Consider the following 18,992-nt stretch of genomic DNA (forward strand, 5'->3'; position numbering starts at 1 on the left):
CGCGGCCTGCCCTGCCGCCATTTTAGTAGTTTTCAGCTCCCCGGGATCTGACCTTGCGGTGCGGCCGAGGCGAAGCGTGGGGACTACGATACCCATCATGCCTTGCGCGAGCCCTAGCCGGGAGCGCCTCCCCGGAAGAGCTGGGAAATGTAGTCGCCCGCTTTTGCTGCGCATGAAGAAACTACGATTCCCGTCAGCCTTTGCGCTCGGCTGCTCGTTCTGCCGTCTCCGCCTCCCGTTTGCGGGGAGGGAGGCGGACGTGGAGTTGGCGCGAATGCTTCAGGCTGGACAAGAGCGATCTGTCCCGGTGGGCCGGGCGCGGCGGTCCCTCAGGGGCGCTGTGATCTAGCCCCGCAGGGCTCTGGGAAGCGCAGTTCGCCGGATGGCGGCTCCACGTTCCCTCAGCGCACACGAGGGTGGTCTCGGGTGGCCGCGGAGCGAGACGAGCCCGTCGCGGGGCCTGAGGGGAGAGGCGCGGCGGGGCCGGCACCGCGCGGGGTTTCCCGCCTCCCGGGAGGATTCGGCGTCGGGAGTCGGGTGAATACGTGGTCGTTTTCGTTTTTATCTGTGCAAAATTGGACCGGCCGAGTCTAGAAAGCACAGGTGCAGAGTGACAGTAGGGCGACGGCACCTTGTGGGGTCAGGAAACTTCCCGAATGGGGATTTCCACCTGAGACCGAACGTTCCTGCGCGTGTCCTGCCCTAAGTTGACAGAATGCGTTAAAAGTTAAAATTTTGGCAGTTCTGCAGCACACTTTGACTTGGTTATTATCACGTTAAAAAAGTCCCCTTAAGCCAAATTTAGTAGAACTTGTCAAGTAGTGAGGCCCTTCGCTGGTAAGATTATTAGAACTTATTAAAAAAAAAAAAAGCATTGCTTGAAGTAAAGTGTACTTGGAGGAGACAGGGAGGAACGGCGGGAAAACAAGCAGAGTTTGGTCAGGAGGCTGCACGCGGCTGTGGCAGAATTATGTCTTGGAAGGTTCAGTAGAATTGTTTAAATGAGGCAAGTGCTCCAGAGGAGGGAGATTCTTGGAGCACTCACACGCCGGGACTGAGTCATCTGCAGCATTCGTTATATTAGAACATTGTAGGGCAGGTTGCAGAGTTGTTTTGAAAGCAGACAGGCTTAGAAGTAAAAAGACCTCAATTTGGTACAAAATGAGCATGGTTTTGGTTGAAGAACTATAGCATTCTCCTGAAGTGGCATTTATGCAACACATTCCTGACAGAAGAACCAGGCAGTTCCTGGCTGACATGTACACCCTTTACAAGCAAAAAGTTCCACGTGGCAGGTAACGCACGTGTCAATGAAAAAATGTGCTCATCATATTGAGAGAAAACACAAGTGTCTAAGGCAGCACTTATAAAAGTTAAAAAAAAAAATTGCCACCAATGGCACAGATCATTCATTGTGAAATAAAAACATGTAATTCATGATGAGAGACTATACACCTCTGCTAAGTGAAAGTCTTTCCTTCAAGCACCAAGAGCTTTCTCACACCAGAGCCTGAGGAACGAGTTTTAAAGACCACCCTGGTTATTCTGTGGTGCAGAGTCCCGTACTAATTTTCAGACATGCATTGCCGAAGCCTCTGTTGTTCAAAGTTGAGTGTAATAAGGAAGATACTCACCTGTGTTACCATTGTAATATTTACAATTTTGTTAAGCTACAAGTTAGTTTATCAGCTGTGTGTGGCAGTCATGTTTCTGTTTAAAAAAAAATCATATGCAGTCCCACCAAGAGCTGGGATAGAAGCAGGAGCAGGATCTGATCCTTTTTTGTCAGGGGAATGGGGGAAGCAGAAGTAAATCTACAGGAAGAAGAAATAAGTTTCCTAAGCAGCTAGAATCGTAGGGAACACCTCACTATAGTACTCTCCACTTAGTAAAGGTTTGTTTGGATGTTTGTTTGGTTTGGTTTTGTTTGTTGGCTTTCCCTTTTCCTTTCCTTGTCATTTATTAACCAGTAGGCATCTGATACATTTCATTTAGTATGGAAACGACGTAACACCATTAGGAACAAAGGAGTTCATGGGTTACTACCGTTGAATCTGTAGAATAATAGATAAAAAAACAGTGGAAACCAAGCTTTATGAATTCTGCTGATAGAGTGACTTGTTATTGTCCACTTTTAACTGCCATTATGAGCATTTAATAGCTCGGGTTTATAATGATTGCAGTGCTGTATTGCAAGCTTGTGTTTTGTTTGAGCCTTGTCACAGCCTACAAGTCAGGAAAGGCTCGACTGGGGCAGGTACTATGCGGCCATGAGGAATGATTCATACAGAGTTCCTGTTAGCAGCGAGGGCAGAGCTGAGCCAGGCTGAGCTGATTTTTATTAAAGGTTCTCAGTTTATAGGTTTACAGATATGGGGCTGGACCAAGAGGTTAGACAGGGTGTTTTTTCAAAAATGTTATCCCAAACACACCACACTCATGTTTTGACTGTTTTCAATCACTTTTCCATGCATATCTTGTGGGTGGCGTTCTGACCCACTCATTCATACACCCAGGCCCTTTATATTTTGACTAGTTGCTGTGATCTAATTATGTTAGTATTATTTTTTCTTTGGCCGTTGGGATGGTCATGTTAGTGTTGATCTTCCTTTATCATCCAAGTGGCTGGAACCACACATCTTGCTTTCCCACAGTACTATATTTTCAGGGCAATTAAGACTTACTTTGAGATTACCGGCACACAGAACAGGTAGGAAGCAATTCCTCCATACACTTTGGCATTCCTTAAAAAGGCTTCTTGAAGGGTTTTGAAATGGAGCTTCATTCTGCCAGCTCGTAAAATACTGAGTTGTGATAGGTTTGTGGTTTTTTTTTTTTTTTGATGGAGAGGAGTGTGGGGAATGTGTGTTTGATCAGATGTGTGTGTGTATTGCCACTCATTCCAGGGGAAAAGAATTTCTTGTGTTATCCAACATTCCTTCCTTCCCTGGCAGGTATTTATTCCCTAGGTACTTGCAAGGATATAAACAATTAGTCCACAGAATTTTGGAAGGTACCGGCTGTCCTTCAGAGTGTACAAACCTGTTTTGCAGGCTGTGTTGCTCATAGGAATTGTGTAAACTCAAACACTAAATTTTTAACAGGGCAAGTAGTTTGTTTTTCCACTTAGGAACAGCTGGTTCCCAAAACAAAACTGAAGGGGAATCATGATAACTTTACTGGCAACATATCTACTGGAATGTTAATAGTCATGTGCTCTTGAGGTTTTAATTAATTATAAAAGCTTTTATTGTTTAAATCTCTTTTGCATCAAAATGTTTAGAACAAATATACTAGCTCTTCATTTAATAAATACTAAAAAAGTTTTTCTTATTGAGAGCCACCCATATAAATCCATCATCACATCATGACCGACTTAATTATCAAAGCGCTGCTTAGAAGAGGCTGGACCAGCTCAGGGTGAACACGTGGAGACCGGAGCGCAGAGGAACCGTCTCCCCCACCGCCGCAGTTCCACGGCCTTGCGCTGCCTCCCAGCTCGTTTGACTGTGCTGAGTCAGTCGATCTCATTAAACTGAGTTACAGAACAATCCACTTTCTTTTTCCTCCTGGGTTGCCGAGATGAATCAACGCTTAAGAGGTGATTGACAAACGCCAGAGCTGGCATAACATAAGAATGGGGAACAGGACTTTGTTTTTAGTGAGACCAAGCTATTTGCATGTTAAACTATCTCAAGGTAGCTTCACCACTAGTTTGCAGCCTGTGACAAGTCAATCCTATAGTGGTGATATGGAGCTCTTTGTTCATATGGTATTAGGAATAGTATTCTGTACTTCAGTCATAACTTTCATGCAGAGTTCTCACAAGCATTTTATACCCTAGCAGATGTACCTGTGAAATACCAATGTTTTAATATCTTTCCTTTCTGCTTCAGTTCACATATTTCACTAGAAGGCTTCAAAGAGGTCAACAGCTCCAAGCATTTGGCAGCTCACCACCAACAGGAGAGCTTCTTGAACACCATAAAGCAGCAGCTGTCTGAGGCGGAAGGAGAGTAGTCTTAGGGTGCTGCCTTATGAGGGGACTGACTCAGTTTACCTTGAGATCAGGTAAGTTCCTGAGCTGCTGTAAAATGGAAAAGCAAGTGTTTGGCTGAGATTGGGAGGAGCAGGAAGAGAATAACACTTCACTTTCTGGTGTGGCAGCAAGCTGAAATTCAGCTGACGCACTGTGAGCCATGCCCTGAAATGTAAAGGTATTCAAATATGTACATTAGTTATGCACTTAAATGAGTAGCCTGATATTTAGAATTGCTTTGAAGTCAGAATGAGCCCTTAGAAACAAAGCCAAAAGAACAGGTTATTTATCGAGGAAGAAGAAAAGACCAGAGTGGCAAGGTAAATTATTAAAAGAAAAATACAGGAAACTCTGCTCAGCTATGAAAGTGCCACTCTGGAAGCTTAGCTCTTTATCTGAGGCTTATGTGAAGGAACAATCTCAAAAGACATTCTAGAAATCAAGTTTAGCGTTATTTAGAACAAGCAGCTGGAGTTAAATGAGTCCAGAAAGTTTTTGTGTAAAACATGAATGAAGGTTGTACCTAAGTCCAAGTGATAGACCTCTCCTGAAGGAAGGCTGCATCAGAGTTTTTCTAAATACTTTTCATAGTATTAATGAGGCCTGACACAGAACTGAAAATATTGAACTAGTTTAAGTTTTATGAGGTGCCAGGAGATTAAAAATTAATATTCTTAAACTCTAGTAATTTCTCTTTTCAGGTAGTCTGTGGAAATGTAGCTGAGAACTAGAGACAAACCCCACACTGTGTTTCAGCATCATGGCTTTTTCAAGAGCCAAGTCTACCCTAAGCTTCGCTGGTGTTCCTGAAAGCGTAAGTGAATTATAAAAAGGCTTTTATATTTGCACAGGACCATGTATAATCCAAACTAAGTTATCTTGACCTGGAAATGTCTTTTAACTGATTTGCTTGTTCTAACCCTGCTATTTAACAAATGCTGTTTTCAACCTATTACTCTCCCTCTGCTGGACACTCACATAATTGCTGTATTTGTGTGGTCTTACATTAACATATTTTAAGCTATTTGATTGGAAGAGATTCAAACAAAAGTCCTCTTTGGTTTTCCAAATGTAGCACCATAGCGTAAGCTCTCTTCCACAGTCCATTTGTAGAATTACTCCAAGCTTGCAGAGGGGCATCCTCAAAGGACTTTAGCAACTTAACTCTTACACATTTCTTTATGGGTTGCTGATGAGCACTTCTGAGCTGAATTCTTCTTTTTGAGGTCTCCAACCTAAAGTTAAAGCCTTTATTTTGGAGCAGTTCAAGCACATACTGCAGGCTTCAAAAAGGGCGCAGATTATTTGTTTTTACTTTAGATAGCAAGAGGAATACACAGATCCACACACCAAAGTACCAGTTTATGATTCTCTGTGTCCATCTCCTTACCTCTCAAATATTTAATATGCTCAACTCATTATTTCCCAAGGCAGTCACATGTCTCTCACTTTTGTATGTGTACACAACCTTTCTTTCTCTTGCTTGTATATCTCTAGAAATAAAGCCTGAAAGGTCTGGTTTTTATGAGCATCACCCCATTTTTCATGTGACTTTAACTGGGGGCTCAGAGTTCTCAGCTGTGTGATCTATTGCTTAGTTAGCTGGTTGTTCAGATTTGAAAAATCTGTTAGTTGAGCACTAGCTAGTTCTTTGTCCAATATGCCTCTCTTTGAATGCACAGTCATTGCAGTTTACTCCTCAGACAGAGTTTCTTCTATGGTTTTGATACCATTAACTTCCAGACTGATAAATAGTAGGGGGAAGGTGGTTTAGGTCAGTAGTTTTGCTGTCAAAGCTGTTCGTTATCTGTGGAGGTTTTTTTGCTATCAAAGCTCAAAATAAAGATGGAGGGTTAGGTGTGCACATTGTGAAGAATCTATACATAGTGTCTAAACCTTATGACAGTTGAAAATGCTGTAAATAGCAGAAGGATTGCTTAATGTGGAAGGAATGTACTGAGCAAAGAACGCGCACCAAGGGAAGGGAAGAATGAGATCACTTTACCAACTGAGTTAGGACTGGAAAGGTTAAAGACAGGAGGGAATCTGTTTTGAAGAAAGGCAGAGACTGTGTGGTTTTAGAGATCTGAAAGCCAGGTGTAGGACTGCTGGGAGGAGGCATCATGTCAGTTAAGATGCTGAAGCAGCGGAAAAGAAATCCTGTTAAGTACAATCCAGGTCCCTGTTCAGCTGTTCTTCTGCTTCCATCTTGATTAGCAACACTTTGATTATAAAAGTAACCTTCTACTTTGTTAGAGTAAATTTGTTTTCACCTATAAATCTGCTGGATGTGGAGAATAACTATTACAAGCCTGAGATACATGGATTCTCTGGAAATGATAAATGGAAACAGATCGTATTTTTGCTCCCTGTGACCCGAGGTAATTTTAGAATTTCAGGGGCTGGGATGCTGGGTTGATGGAGCAACAATAACTTTTAAGTGCCAGATCCTCAGGAGATGTTCTTCCATGGGCTGTAAGCTAGTATTGCTCTAGCAGGGGACAAGTAACAAAGAATTTGCAATTCTGGATACCATCAAATTGTCAGTCCTGTAGCTTGGTATAGAGGCAAAAAAAATGCAGAAAGGGTGGCTGGCATTTAAAGTGGGGCTTACAGTCTCACACAGGTGCACAAGGTGAGTCCCCACTACCAGAGTTCAGCTGTACCTCATATAATTTTTCTAGACTGTGTTAATAAAAAGCGTTGTTGTGAGATAATGAAAATGTTGAAAATATCAATGCAGGTTGTTAATGCAGAGTATGTAACATGCTGTTTATTCACACCCTCATTGCAGTGACCGCCTGACATGGAGAAGCTCAGAGTTGCCATGTCCACTGTTGGGTTCCCTAATATCTTTAGGTCGTATCTCTTATACATGTGGTAAGAGTTTTGTAACACTTGCATTTCATATGGGAAGTTTTACATGCTGGCTGGCTATCTCCAGGGAGGTGAGAATAGAAAATTAGTTCCACGTGGGATTTTCATGTGCTTTCTTTTCTCTTAACTCTCCAGAATTCCAGTTGAGGGAGCATTTTGTCCATTAGAAGTCTCTTAAGATTTTGGTTTTGGTAATGACTAAAGCAAAATGGCATTATTGTTATGAAGAAAGAATAACAGTGTCATGGGATTTTTAAAGCTGTTCTTCTATAGCTAGTTAACATTGTTGCAGAAAATAATTACTTCATTATGAAACTGCGAGAATGAATTAGTGAGCTTGTTTCTAAATAGGACTAATTATTCCAGAATAATTCTGTGGCAGTTTTTTTTTTTTTAATTCTAGAGAAAGCAATTTGCATGGGGAAATATTCTGGAATTCCAGAATTTCCATCCTGTCTTCAAAGAGAGCACATGCTGGCACTGTGATGCTGTACATAGGAATTTGAAATAAAGTAATTATGTGTTACTTAAACTTATCCACAGACACTGAATGACTAGAGAATTTGGTTAAAATCATCAGAAGAAAAATTCTTGTTAGACTTCAGTGTATGCCATGCACTTGACCTCATTCATAAGTGTTCATGCACATTTATTTCTGTTTTAACTCCATTACTCGTGTTGGCATTATACCTCTGAATAGTTTTAGTTTATTTTGTTCATCTGCAGTCACTAAAATAGTAGTATGTGGGAGATGGTTTTTCTGACACAAAATTAAGAAGTGAAGAAAATAAAAGAAGTTTACATTCTGTAAAAACTATTGCAGCAACATTAAAATGTCGCTGGCATTCTAACAAGTATTAGATTAATCCAAACTTGCTTGCATAATTATTGTTTTATGCATTGTCCTTAATACTTATACAACTGTGTTGGCACATGTGGAATGTCAGACAAATGAAAAGGTACCTTCTTTCCCCAAAAGGTTTCTAGTCTATTAACGCTGCTTTTCTGTGCTATGCACGTAATATTTTCCGTAACTTCCTAGCTAAGTAAACTTTGAACATAGTAAGGGATATAGAAGCTGTCTGAGATGTAGTTGACAAAATTTATACTCTTGTTGTTTTAATTACTATTTTTAAGGAATATTTTTCTCTTCAGTTGTTTTGTTCTTCAATCTTTTTTGGAAATAACAGATGTAGCAACAGCAACATCACTCTTTTCAAAGCAGTGGTCTCATTAAAATGTGCTGAACCAAACAGGCAAAATCCTCATTGTTCTTGATTTTGCACTGTGCCCAAATGACATGAAACAACATTGTGTCTGAAAAGAGCATTGTTCTGTGCAGCCTGTAAAAGTTAATGAACAGGATGAATCCTTTAATGACCCCTTCCTTTTGTTTATTAGCGGTGTGTACCCCATTCCTGGAACAGCTTATCTCCTCCCAGCCATACAGTTAAGGCATACACTTAACAAAATGTGGATTTCTGAAGATAACCCTTTCAGAAAGTTTTAACCCTTTTTTAGGACAAAATTGTCTGTAAGACTGGTGTTCCTTGAAGTACAGTAACTTTGGGGAAGAAATAGTGGTGGTTTTTTTAATGTACACTGATGCTACAGATTTTTAGGATTGTTGTGATGAGGTGATTTTAAAGGACTTCTTTCTTTGGATTTTTCCTGTAAGCAGCTTTAGAGAACTGGAGGGAACTCAGACCAAGCCTGTACTCTAAGACTTGACAGTGTAGGTCAGTTGCCTTAGCAAGTGGAAAAAAAAACTTACATGTGCTACCCAGAAGAGCTGTGCCAGCACAAAACAACCAATGTAGAAGCAACTATACAGCCAGAAAAATTCCTTTGTCAGCCTTGCTAATATTGTTTGTGAAGGGAATGTAATAGTCCTAGCAGAAAACCCTCTTTCCCTTGATAAGTGCTGTGTAATTATGCCAGCAGAATTTCTGAAGTACAGTCAGGCAAAAAAAAGCTGGCACAAGCATGAAGAGAGAAACCCCAAAGCTGTGTCAGAACAAAACTTTGTTGTTGAAGCTGTGTGTGCTAAGTAGACCTTAAGCTCCTGTTCTGTGAGAGATCAATTTAAATCTTTATGTTCGATAATTGACATAATAGTATTACTTGCTTTGGCTTTCTGTTCAGAGTTTTCATTTAATTATTTCAGTGTTGAAACTCACAACAGCTTTTTTTCCCAATGAAATAGTGAAAGATAAAATTCTCCTTACCTTTTTTCGGGTGACTGATTTCTATCACACAAGTAATATCAATTTAACCTATGTTAAAAATGAGCACTGACAGGGACTCATGGAAGTCTTGGGCTTCTCCGGATGTTGAAGGAAGCCAACAGGGAAATTTGGGTTGCTGGCAGGAAATGCTCTGGCTGGATGCTCAGTGCTGGTGATGCAGCTCCAAATTCTGCGTCCTGCTCTGAGCTCTTTGATTTCTTGAAATCCTCTTTGGTAGTTTGATACCCTAGTAGAATTGACAGTATGCTATTCTTCTAAACAACAAATACAGGTTTTACTGCTTGCAGATGTGGAGTTGAAGTTCAGAGAGGAGTTGCCAGTGGTGGATAATCACATTAGAAGAGCAGAGAAGTGTATTTCATACTGGTCTTTCTAAACTGTCCCTGGGTGTCACTCTTGAGTCAGACTGAAACATTTCCAGAAGCAGATCTGAGAATTGTTCTTCCTTTTCTTTTTTCTGTTGTTTCCACAGCTGGCACTTTTCCTCTTAACTTTATTTCCCATTACTCTCCATAATGATGTCAACTCCAGCAGGCCAGCTTAACTTGTCTGAATGATATTATTCTTAAAGGATATATTAGGGTGTTTTTGAATTTAAGTTACAGTAATAGAACTGCAGAAATACCTCCCTAGCAAGCCTTTGTGGATTTACAGTTAAATGACCAATTATTATATTTGATAAATCCTTTCTTATTTTGTACAACTCTACTAATTTCTGTAATCCTTTTGGAGCAGCATCAAGTGACAAGGAGAAAGCATTTATTAGTATCAACCTGTCACTGTGTGGAAAGCCAGTGCAAGCCCTGTAATCCCCAAACTGAAAAAAAGCTGAAAGACAACTTCAGTGATAAATAAGCTGTATATTTCTTATCCCCTAAAGGTAAATATCACTGTAGGAGATCCATCAGTATCCAGTCATCTCAGCCTACATAAAACAAAATAGTGTGCTTCTTAGAGGATTTAATGTGTATTATACAAGGCAGTGGATAAATTATTAACATAACTACAGTTTCCAAGTAACAATATCCTTATCTTCATGCCACTTAATAAATTTATTCTTAATGCTTCTGGGTTTTGTTTCATTGGTTGGCTGGATCCCATATTTTACTTTATAAACAGCTTCTGACTTCAGGTATTACATCTCTCATGTTGAAGCCTGTTGGTATAGTACACTTCTCCCAACAAAGTGCTTAAAGGTTTGGTGTGGTTTTTTTAATATTAACTTCATCCTGTCAAAATTATTCAAAAATGAAGATTGTACAAGAATCTTGTTACGATAGAAAATGTCTTCCTTATTCCTGCAGCACATCATTTCCCCAAATCTGTTTTCTTGCAAGTGCCCTCATCCATCTACATAGTAACAACTATCAAATACATTTTTTTGTGCACTGCACCAAATAATCCTCTGTTGAATGAGGCTGCTTTATCTGGCACAGTTTGACACTTGTTTCTGAGAGCAAACACCATGTTCTTTTACTGAATTGAGAAACAGTTATGTTGGATTAATTTCTACTTTAAGAGTAAATATGTATAGTGTGCTTTTTAGAGGCCTGGGTAGATAAGAAATGGTCCCCCAAAATGTAATTTCAAAACTGCTCTATAGATACTTCAGAAGTTCTGAGAAATCTCATGTAGTTGGTGAAAACAGCAGGTGAACCACAGGATGTAGATTTTGAAATAACGTGTGGTTTAGATGTGTAGGAAGGTCTGTCCCTGGGAATTATTGCTGATCAAGATACCCTAATTCTAAGCTGCTTTTCAGACCCTGGAGAAGTAGAAATTCTGAATGTTAAGGTGTGCAGAAAACAAAGGCAACAAGCCATGACAACTATGATTCCTCATAGTTTTTCTATCATTTGTCACCTCAGTTTTGTCATGACATACATCAGCAGAAATACATATAGCCAAGGAGAAGAGACTCACTGGTATGGTGGTTGTTTATATGGATGACACATTAGAGACCTGTTACGATCATTGCTCCCCACTTTCCTATGTGTGAAAAGTGCATTGCTTAATAATAAAGGATTTGTGTTTAGGGGCACATTTATAAAAAAAAATTAGTTTATCTCTAAAGGCTGTAAGCTTTGGGAAATAGTAGTCCAACTGTAGGAGGAAAATTGTCGCTATAAGAGACAGCAGTATTCTCCAGAGCACTGATGAAATGAGCTGAATTAAGCTGTTTACTCAACGGGAGGTTTCCTAGAGTTGGATTGAAAAGATGAGACTTCTTCATATTTACTTCTGTGTCTGATGATAAAGGTATTTGAACTCTAAGTAGCCACATAGGAAAATGCTTTCTGCCAGAGAGTGTAAGCATATCTGTCACAATATCTTAAGATTTCATATACACAATGTCAAATAATTAGACACAAATTAATTTCTACCGTGCTTAGAGTTTGACAGGACTTTTTAAATGAAGATATTGTCATCTTAGTTCACCAAATTTGTACGTGTGTGGTGGACTTAGTTTCACATCCCCAGTAGCTAATCAGCTGTTTATCTTTCTTTTTGTTCTGTTTCTGGCCTTTTTCCAGGTCCTAGGGAGTAAAACTATAAACTCACTGGATTAACAAATTGAAGCTGCTTGCCAGGTGGTCAGGTAAGGCCCAGAGCCCTTGTGCTTCAGAACACTGCAGAGTGAAGAGCAGGACTATCCCTTTCACTAACACCAAGACATTTAATCAGCTGTATATAATCTAACCACATCTTTGGTGACTTACAGATCAGTCTTACTAATTAGACATGAATTCTCTTTGTGCCAAAGTAGTCTGACTTAGAATATATCTCATTATATCTGAGTGACAAAATATTTTAGGAATCACAGTACTGACACTTTTGCATATTGTACAGCAGCTGCATTAAAGTACAATGAGAGCATGCTGGTTTGGAGACACAGCTATTTTGCATACACAAGAAAAGCCATTGCCAATAAGTAAAACCAGATGCACTTCTTCTGGACTAGGAAAACAGAGAAGAGAATTTAATAGCAAAAAGTAAAGTAGTTGTGAAGACTCTAATAACACTACCTATGGTAGGAGTCATATCCTGTAGTTCCCTTCATTGTTAATTATCTCACAAAGTAGTGTCAAGTCTTACACTCCTCTCTCTAATACGTTTCCCAAAGGTCCTATATTTGGGTTACATCTACTGGGAAGCATCTCTGCCTCAAGGTGAAGGTACTTACATAACATCAACAGATCATCTTAAAAATGTTCCAGATAACAGCACTAAGTTTACAGTATGCCTTGAGAATCTCTTTTTTTAAAAAAAATATTATCTAGTCCATGCAGTTTCTTCCAAACTACTGTCAGTGTTGCTCTGTCAAAATGTATGCAGAAGGTTATGGCAAGGGGAAGAATGTGCATTGCCTGGTGGACATAAAACTACAAAGTGATTATTGTCTGCTCGCTTCCACTGCCCCTCTGAACTGCTTTGGGTTACCCATGACATCCTCAGTACGAGCAGCAGAGCTGGGTTCTTTTAACTGACAGCATCTAGACTTCAGTTACTTTTCCACAAATATTAGCTTCTTAATCTGCTTGAGAAAAGCAATGTTGAGTTTCAAACTTAGAAATAGAATGTGTATCTTACACCCTACTGAAATTGTATTCCTTTTTTTTATTTTCAGATCATCCAGAAAGATACTATGATCTGGAAAGGAAAACAGGGTCCACATCGTGAATTCACAACTCTTTGTTTCATTGGGCCATCCTAAATGGATTCAGACCAGTCCAGGCTACCTTAAACTTATGTGAGTTATTTAACACAGTTGTTTGAAAATTGAGTGGTGTTTTGACAGCCATCTGGTTTTCTAGAAAACATTCATCACATCTTTGATATTTGCATTAATAGTCTCTTTTGGAATGTATCTTACTTGTAAATTATCAATCATGTGTTTTTCTTTGCTTTAGTAGAGTGCAGAAGCCGGAAATTTGATTGCAGACTTTCTTTTGAACCTCAAAAGAATCTGAGCTATAAAACTGGTCATCTTTCCAGAAGGTTCTTTAAGGGCGTCACTTTACATTTCAGAAGCGAGATTTGTGTTTAAGGGACGAAATCATGTCTGCATCAAGTGCATCAGAGAAAGTACTTTTACTGTTTGAATTTAAATGCTTGTTGTGTTGACGACTTCAGTCCATTTTCCACGGAATTTAGAAATCATATTTGAGTACGGCACTGGTGGGCATAGAGAAGCAATTTTATAAGCAGTGGGTGTAGCCATTCTAGACATGTCTTATTTCTTTTGTTGCTTTTAGATCCACATTTCTCTCTTTAACCCCATTCTTTACAGTTTTTATGAATAGTATCATATCATATCAAGTACGTGTCTGTTGTAGGATACATTACAGTAATCAATAGAGCAGGAGTGGGATGCTGGGCTGCATCGCAAGGGCGTCACCAGCAGAGACAAAGAAGTCATTATCCTGCTCTACTCAGCGCTGGTCAGGCCACACCTGGAATCCTGTGCTCAGTTTTGGTCCCCACTCTACAAAAAAGCTGTGGACAAGCTGCAGAGGGTCCAGAGAAGGGCCACCACGGTGATCCAAGGACTGGGAAGCCACCACGTGAGGAAAAGCTGAGAGAACGGAGCTTGTTCAGCCTTGGGAAAAGAAGGCTGAGGGCAGACCTCACGACCATGTTCCAGTATTTAGAGGGTGGCTACAAAGCAGATGGAGACTTCCTTGTTACAAGGAGCCACATGGAAAAGATGAGGGGTGTTACTCCTCCAGGTTACTCCTGGGGAGAGTATGATTGCACACAAGAGGGAAATGTTTCACAAAGCATTCAGCAGCTGTCATATAGTTTGAAAGTTTTGGAATTTGAGAGCTGGCAATTTAATAATTTTCATACTACATATTCGAATTTCATATTACAAGCTATAGATATTGATATAAAAATGCAAGAACAATGGGAAGTTGCGGCATAGGAAAATATTCTATTTAAGTAATATTGGAAAGCATTTCACTGAAGTCAATGGAATTATACTGATAAAAGATTAAAGCATTTGACCAAGCTTGCCTGTCCTGAAATTCACTTCTCATACCTGTGGATACCATGAAGATACTTTCGGGAAAATCTGCCTTCTCCAGACCACAGCTGAGAATGTGACTGTCTTCTCCATGACTGAAAAATGTTAAACACCATCTTAAAAGCAAAAACTCAAGTTGCTTTATGCATGAGCTGCCACCTGGTGCTTCATGAGAAACAGGAATGATGTTCTAGGGACAACTTGGGTTTTTTCCCCTGGAGCGTGAATGTATGTAGGGAGTTAGAACCAGTTTTAGGACTTCAGCACCACCATTGGCTTCCTGGTGAAATTTTTGCATTACCCACTGTCTGTATCCCTATTTTCTTTTGTCATACCCAAATCAGGTATTACCAATTCCTGTTTATCTACTAATCTTGAACAGGGAGAAAAGCCCACAAGAGGAAGCCTCCAGCTGTGCACCTGGCCTGCAGAAACAAGAGCAGAAGCCATAAGAAGCAGTTCCATCTGCTCCAGAGGAGAATGCAGATTGCTTCGTTGGGCTGTTCCACTCAAAACAGTTCGTGTATGCCACATGGCGCAGTTTGTGGGAAAGTAAGTCTCACACACAGTGATGTGGTATGAAATTATAATTCCTTATACAATATTTTTCTGTACTCAAGAAAGCAATTAAACTAATTATGTCAAGGAGAAATTTAACTATAAATAAACCTGTAATTCTCATCTATCTGTGGCAGTGATACTGGATAAAGACAGTTATTGCAACTTGATAGAGATTACTGGTTAAATTTCTATTTAAAATACATTATACTAGATTAAAAAGTGAAGATAATGATTAAGCTTTGTAAATTATATTCATTGTGGCAGTCTGTTGTTAAGGCTTTTTTTTTTCCTGGACAAGACCAAATGCATTTACACTCCCTGCACATGCACAGACAAATCTGTGCACGCTCGGGGTGCCCCATCTCCTGGCTGGGAAGGAGGTACCGTGTGCACTCTGCCACAAGAATAAAACCTGTGGCCCACCTATTTTTCCATGCTGCGTACTGCAGTTTTAATAAAGTGACAGTTCTGCACTGTGGAAAAATAGGGAGAAAAATGCAGGTAATGGTTTGAATCAAAATTGTAAAATATTCATATAGCTCTTTCATTATTAGAATGTAATCTCATTAAATTTCTTATATAGCTATGGTTATAAGCAAAAAAAACAGCTAAAACCCCAAAAATGAACCAAGCAAAAAACCAGCCAAAGCCTGACAGAATAGATAAATGAGGCTAATTTGGAACTGAGGAGCTGAACTGAATCTCTAGATTTTGCCTTGGCATTATAACAGAAGGTCTTAGATGTATTTTGTACAACACAACTATGAAGTAATTGTTGAGCTTGCACTTTGACAGTATCTCTTTTAAAATCAGAAAACCATTCATTTACAAAAAGTAATTATTTCATCTTCTATGTGTTCTAACTGTTATTGTCCATCCAGGGAAACAGGTATGAAGGAAGTTCTCTGAAGCTGCAGAACGAGTCAGTGGAAAATGAAGAAGCCGCACTGGTTGTATCTTGTTGCTGCTATGCCCCCGCCTCTGTTTTTTTCATCTTACACTCCTTGGACTGGGGCAAAAAGAACAAAAAGAACAAAAAGTGAGCATTGTACAGTTTGCATATTACAGGAAAAGATAATTACTGTGGCCTATCACCGTGAAAAACCCCACAAAATTCTAAAGACAAGAACAAATATTATAGACTCCTGTTTGGAGATCTTGCATTTCTACAGTTCGTAATGTTTAGCACCTGTTCAAGAAATGTCATCTATAAATAACCATTTTCTGTTTCAGACACTATTTACATTGAAAATTATCTTAGTGCAGCTGTTCAGTTTTTCTACAATTGTGAACTGCCAAAAAAGGAACAATAATTCCTTGGGGGCCTCAGAGCTAAATCCTTTTTATTTAACATGATAGTACCTAGTGCAGCTGTGATGCAAGTCAAACTATTATTGCTAGCTGTTCTTAGATCTACCAAAACTGAGAACAGAAAAGCCCTTTGTAGATGATCCTCACTCTTTTACAATTTCCGTGGCTTTCCAGTTGCATAATTACTGACCCTGATGGCACACTGCCCCAACAACGAATACTTTGATAATTTGCTGCTGTCTTGTAAGCCCTGTCATCTTCGATGCTCTAGCACACCGCCGCCATCCTGTGAAAACTACTGTGATACAAGTAAGTAATATTTCTGCAGAACTTTGTGGCTATGCTGGGCATTTTCATGTTGTATTTTACACAGAATTGTAAACACGAAAAACTGAAGAAACCAAAAACCTGCAAAGGGTTTATCAGACTAGTAAATGGGCTCAAAAATGTTAAAGATATATGCAGTGGGTCCTGTATGAAGAGTAAATTTTTAAAACTCTCAAGCTTTACTTGAGCTGTCACTCAATAAAAATAGAAATTGCTCCTTTTGATATAGAAGTTCTATATGTTGGACATGTTTACTGTTCATTGCTTATTGTTTACAATTAATTTAATGCATCTCTTTCATTTCCTAAGGTATTGATTCAAGTGGAGTTCTTTGGATTTGTTTGGGCTTAGGAGTAATTTTAATGCTCACTCTGTTCACCTTAATGGTCTTGTTTAAATGGAAGCCCCTAAAGCAACTAAAAGAAAAGCTGAAAAACACAGGTGAATAAATAAGACTCTTTATCAAATAGTTTTAGATCATTGTACATCTTAGCAACTCTTACCATGTATAAATTGTGCATATAATTTACATTCCAGATTCTGATAACTGTCTTCGGGGGATTATTTTGTATTCCTCAAACAGTCTCAATGAAGTTATTAGGGAATAAAATATCCAGATGATAACTTGTAAAAGCAGCAATCCCTCTTTGTTGGTTCTGGATCAGGTCAGGATTGTTTTGTTGCATATTCACACCTGGCTTACTTGCTGGGGTTTGAGAAATCACTTATGAACCCTCAATAGCAAAAGGTATTTATAAGGGTTTCATGCTCTTCTCACAGAACGCAAAAGAAATTCTACTCAGGTAGGGGATACACATTCAATATTAGGTTTCCATCTTGTAAGATATGATATAATTTTACTTAATATTCTAGCCTGTGAGAAGTATATGTGGCATACCTTGGGAAGGTGACAGTTATTGTTTACATTTTACAAGTACTAATATTTCAGCCAATAAATAACTGATTATAAAATATGTGTTAATTACTGACATGCTTATCGTGAAGTACAGGGCACATATTGTCATAGAACAAAAGATTTTAATATATAACCACATCTTAAAACTTTCACTAAGGTTAGTACATAGTTGGAACATCATGAAATCTGGCTCTTTATTAACTGTATTCCTGATATAGCATGATGTATGTACTAAATGAACTTCTCAATGCTTACAGACTCTTCTGTGGAGCTGAATAATATTCTGAAGGCTCATACTGAAAGCAGCGTGAATGCAGAAGGACTGAGACACCCAGTTCCAGGTGAAACGCTGATGTATTCGGTGGAAGAATGCACCTGCACTGACTGTGGCTTGGTGAAGACTCGGCCTGGCTGGGAAACTTCATTTCCATTACCAGCTACAGAAGAAGGAGCTACTGTGCTAGTTACCACAAAATCTTTTGATTATTGCAACTATATTCTGGGTGCTGCGTGACTAAGAGAGAATATTATATCTCTTTACTGTGTAACGAATTATTCCAGTATTAATCTTCATACTTGCGGTCAGTGGAGACGGCTAGTACATCATCCTTACAGGTCTTCATTGAGCTTTCATTAATATTGTCATATCATTTCTAATTCTAGTATCTCTTTGGTCAAGTATTTCTACATTATTGTCAAGTACTAAACTAGTTATTGGCATTTTTAATTTCTGAAAGTCCCCATGTAGGCTGGCTGTTTCTTCCTTTAAAGATTGTATCTACTTATGCTGGGTATATACAAAGCCATCAATAAACAAGTTTGCAAATATGTATTTTATGTTAAACTCAGATTTTGTGCCAAAAATTGCTTGATGGTACACAAGGAATGTCCCAAGAGGCAGAGATGAAGACCCACATTACATCCCTAGTCTTCTAAAGGGTAATTTAAAATAGGCCCCTGTAATGATGAATAAGTTGCTTGGTGGGGCGCGGAGTGTCCCCCTGCTCTGATGGGAGGTCTGGGTCCCACCAGGGGGCTGTACCTGCAGTCCCAGGGGATTTCCTGGGGGTGCAGACTTGCCTTTAACTGCCAAGTGTTTTGCAGACTATATTCCATAAAGATTTCTTTCTATTTTACTTATTTTCTCAGTTACCCTTGTTACATATACAAGGACTGCTGATTAGATAGAGTCATGCCAGGCTACCTCGTAAAATTAGGAGTGTCCTTTTGTCACCTTGCCTCCCACGCATTAATGTTACTTTCCTCATATTAGGCCAATTTTATTCCTGGAAACCACAACAGAAGCAACAACGATCTTTTTATTTGTAGTTAACTTTCTATTTCAGGTTCTCACATACATAATGAATTAAAATGTTTTAAGGGTAGTAAATTATTGCACAAAATCTGTGAACAGGAGGCTGACCACGAAGTGTGGGCCGGTTATGAGTTACCTGTGTGGGTCTGGCCACACATAGCCAAAAGCTCTAAAATAGACCAACAGAGCTATTAAAATCATCATTATTACTTTTCCTAGGAACTCCCGTTACAGAGCAGGCTGCGCTGCGCTGCGCTGCGCGGGCAGCTGCTGGCACGCGCCCAGCGCCGGGCCGGCGCCGCTGGGGGAGCGAGTGGCGCCTCCACACCTCAGAAAACTACTTCAGGGCTTTGCCATTTGTTTTGCAC

General features: G+C 39.5%; 1 protein-coding gene across 5 annotated transcripts; it reads left to right on the plus strand.

The window, feature by feature from the left end:
• The first annotated feature begins 225 nt into the window (after positions 1-225).
• TNFRSF17 (TNF receptor superfamily member 17) lies at positions 226-18,124 on the plus strand. 5 transcript variants are annotated; one of them, XM_071815197.1, is made up of 11 exons: positions 226-3,601; positions 3,897-4,071; positions 4,741-4,853; positions 6,834-6,919; positions 11,700-11,764; positions 12,794-12,916; positions 14,577-14,746; positions 15,637-15,794; positions 16,241-16,375; positions 16,703-16,834; positions 17,567-18,124. In XM_071815197.1, exons 9-11 carry the CDS (start codon positions 16,261-16,263, stop codon positions 17,821-17,823), a joined length of 504 nt encoding a protein of 167 aa, XP_071671298.1. In that variant the 5' UTR covers positions 226-3,601; positions 3,897-4,071; positions 4,741-4,853; positions 6,834-6,919; positions 11,700-11,764; positions 12,794-12,916; positions 14,577-14,746; positions 15,637-15,794; positions 16,241-16,260; the 3' UTR covers positions 17,824-18,124. The 5 variants fall into 5 exon arrangements, with proteins under 5 accessions (XP_071671298.1, XP_071671299.1, XP_065707118.1 ...); XM_071815198.1 differs by lacking the exon at positions 6,834-6,919 and having other exon boundaries at positions 226-537; positions 3,341-3,601; XM_065851046.2 differs by lacking the exon at positions 6,834-6,919.
• Positions 18,125-18,992: the final 868 nt, after the last annotated feature.

This window comes from Patagioenas fasciata, chromosome 15 (genome assembly GCF_037038585.1).
Source record: "Patagioenas fasciata isolate bPatFas1 chromosome 15, bPatFas1.hap1, whole genome shotgun sequence".
NCBI lineage: Eukaryota > Metazoa > Chordata > Aves > Columbiformes > Columbidae > Patagioenas > Patagioenas fasciata.

What these genes read in the sequence shown, in the direction of transcription:
- TNFRSF17 (XM_071815197.1), top strand. Translation starts at nt 16,261, where the DNA reads ATGGCACACTGCCCCAACAACGAATACTTTGATAATTTGCTGCTGTCT. An exon ending in TGAAAACTACTGTGATACAA is followed by an intron (nt 16,376 to 16,702) that starts GTAAGTAATATT and finishes TCATTTCCTAAG; the next exon opens with GTATTGATTCAAGTGGAGTT. An exon ending in AGAAAAGCTGAAAAACACAG is followed by an intron (nt 16,835 to 17,566) that starts GTGAATAAATAA and finishes CAATGCTTACAG; the next exon opens with ACTCTTCTGTGGAGCTGAAT.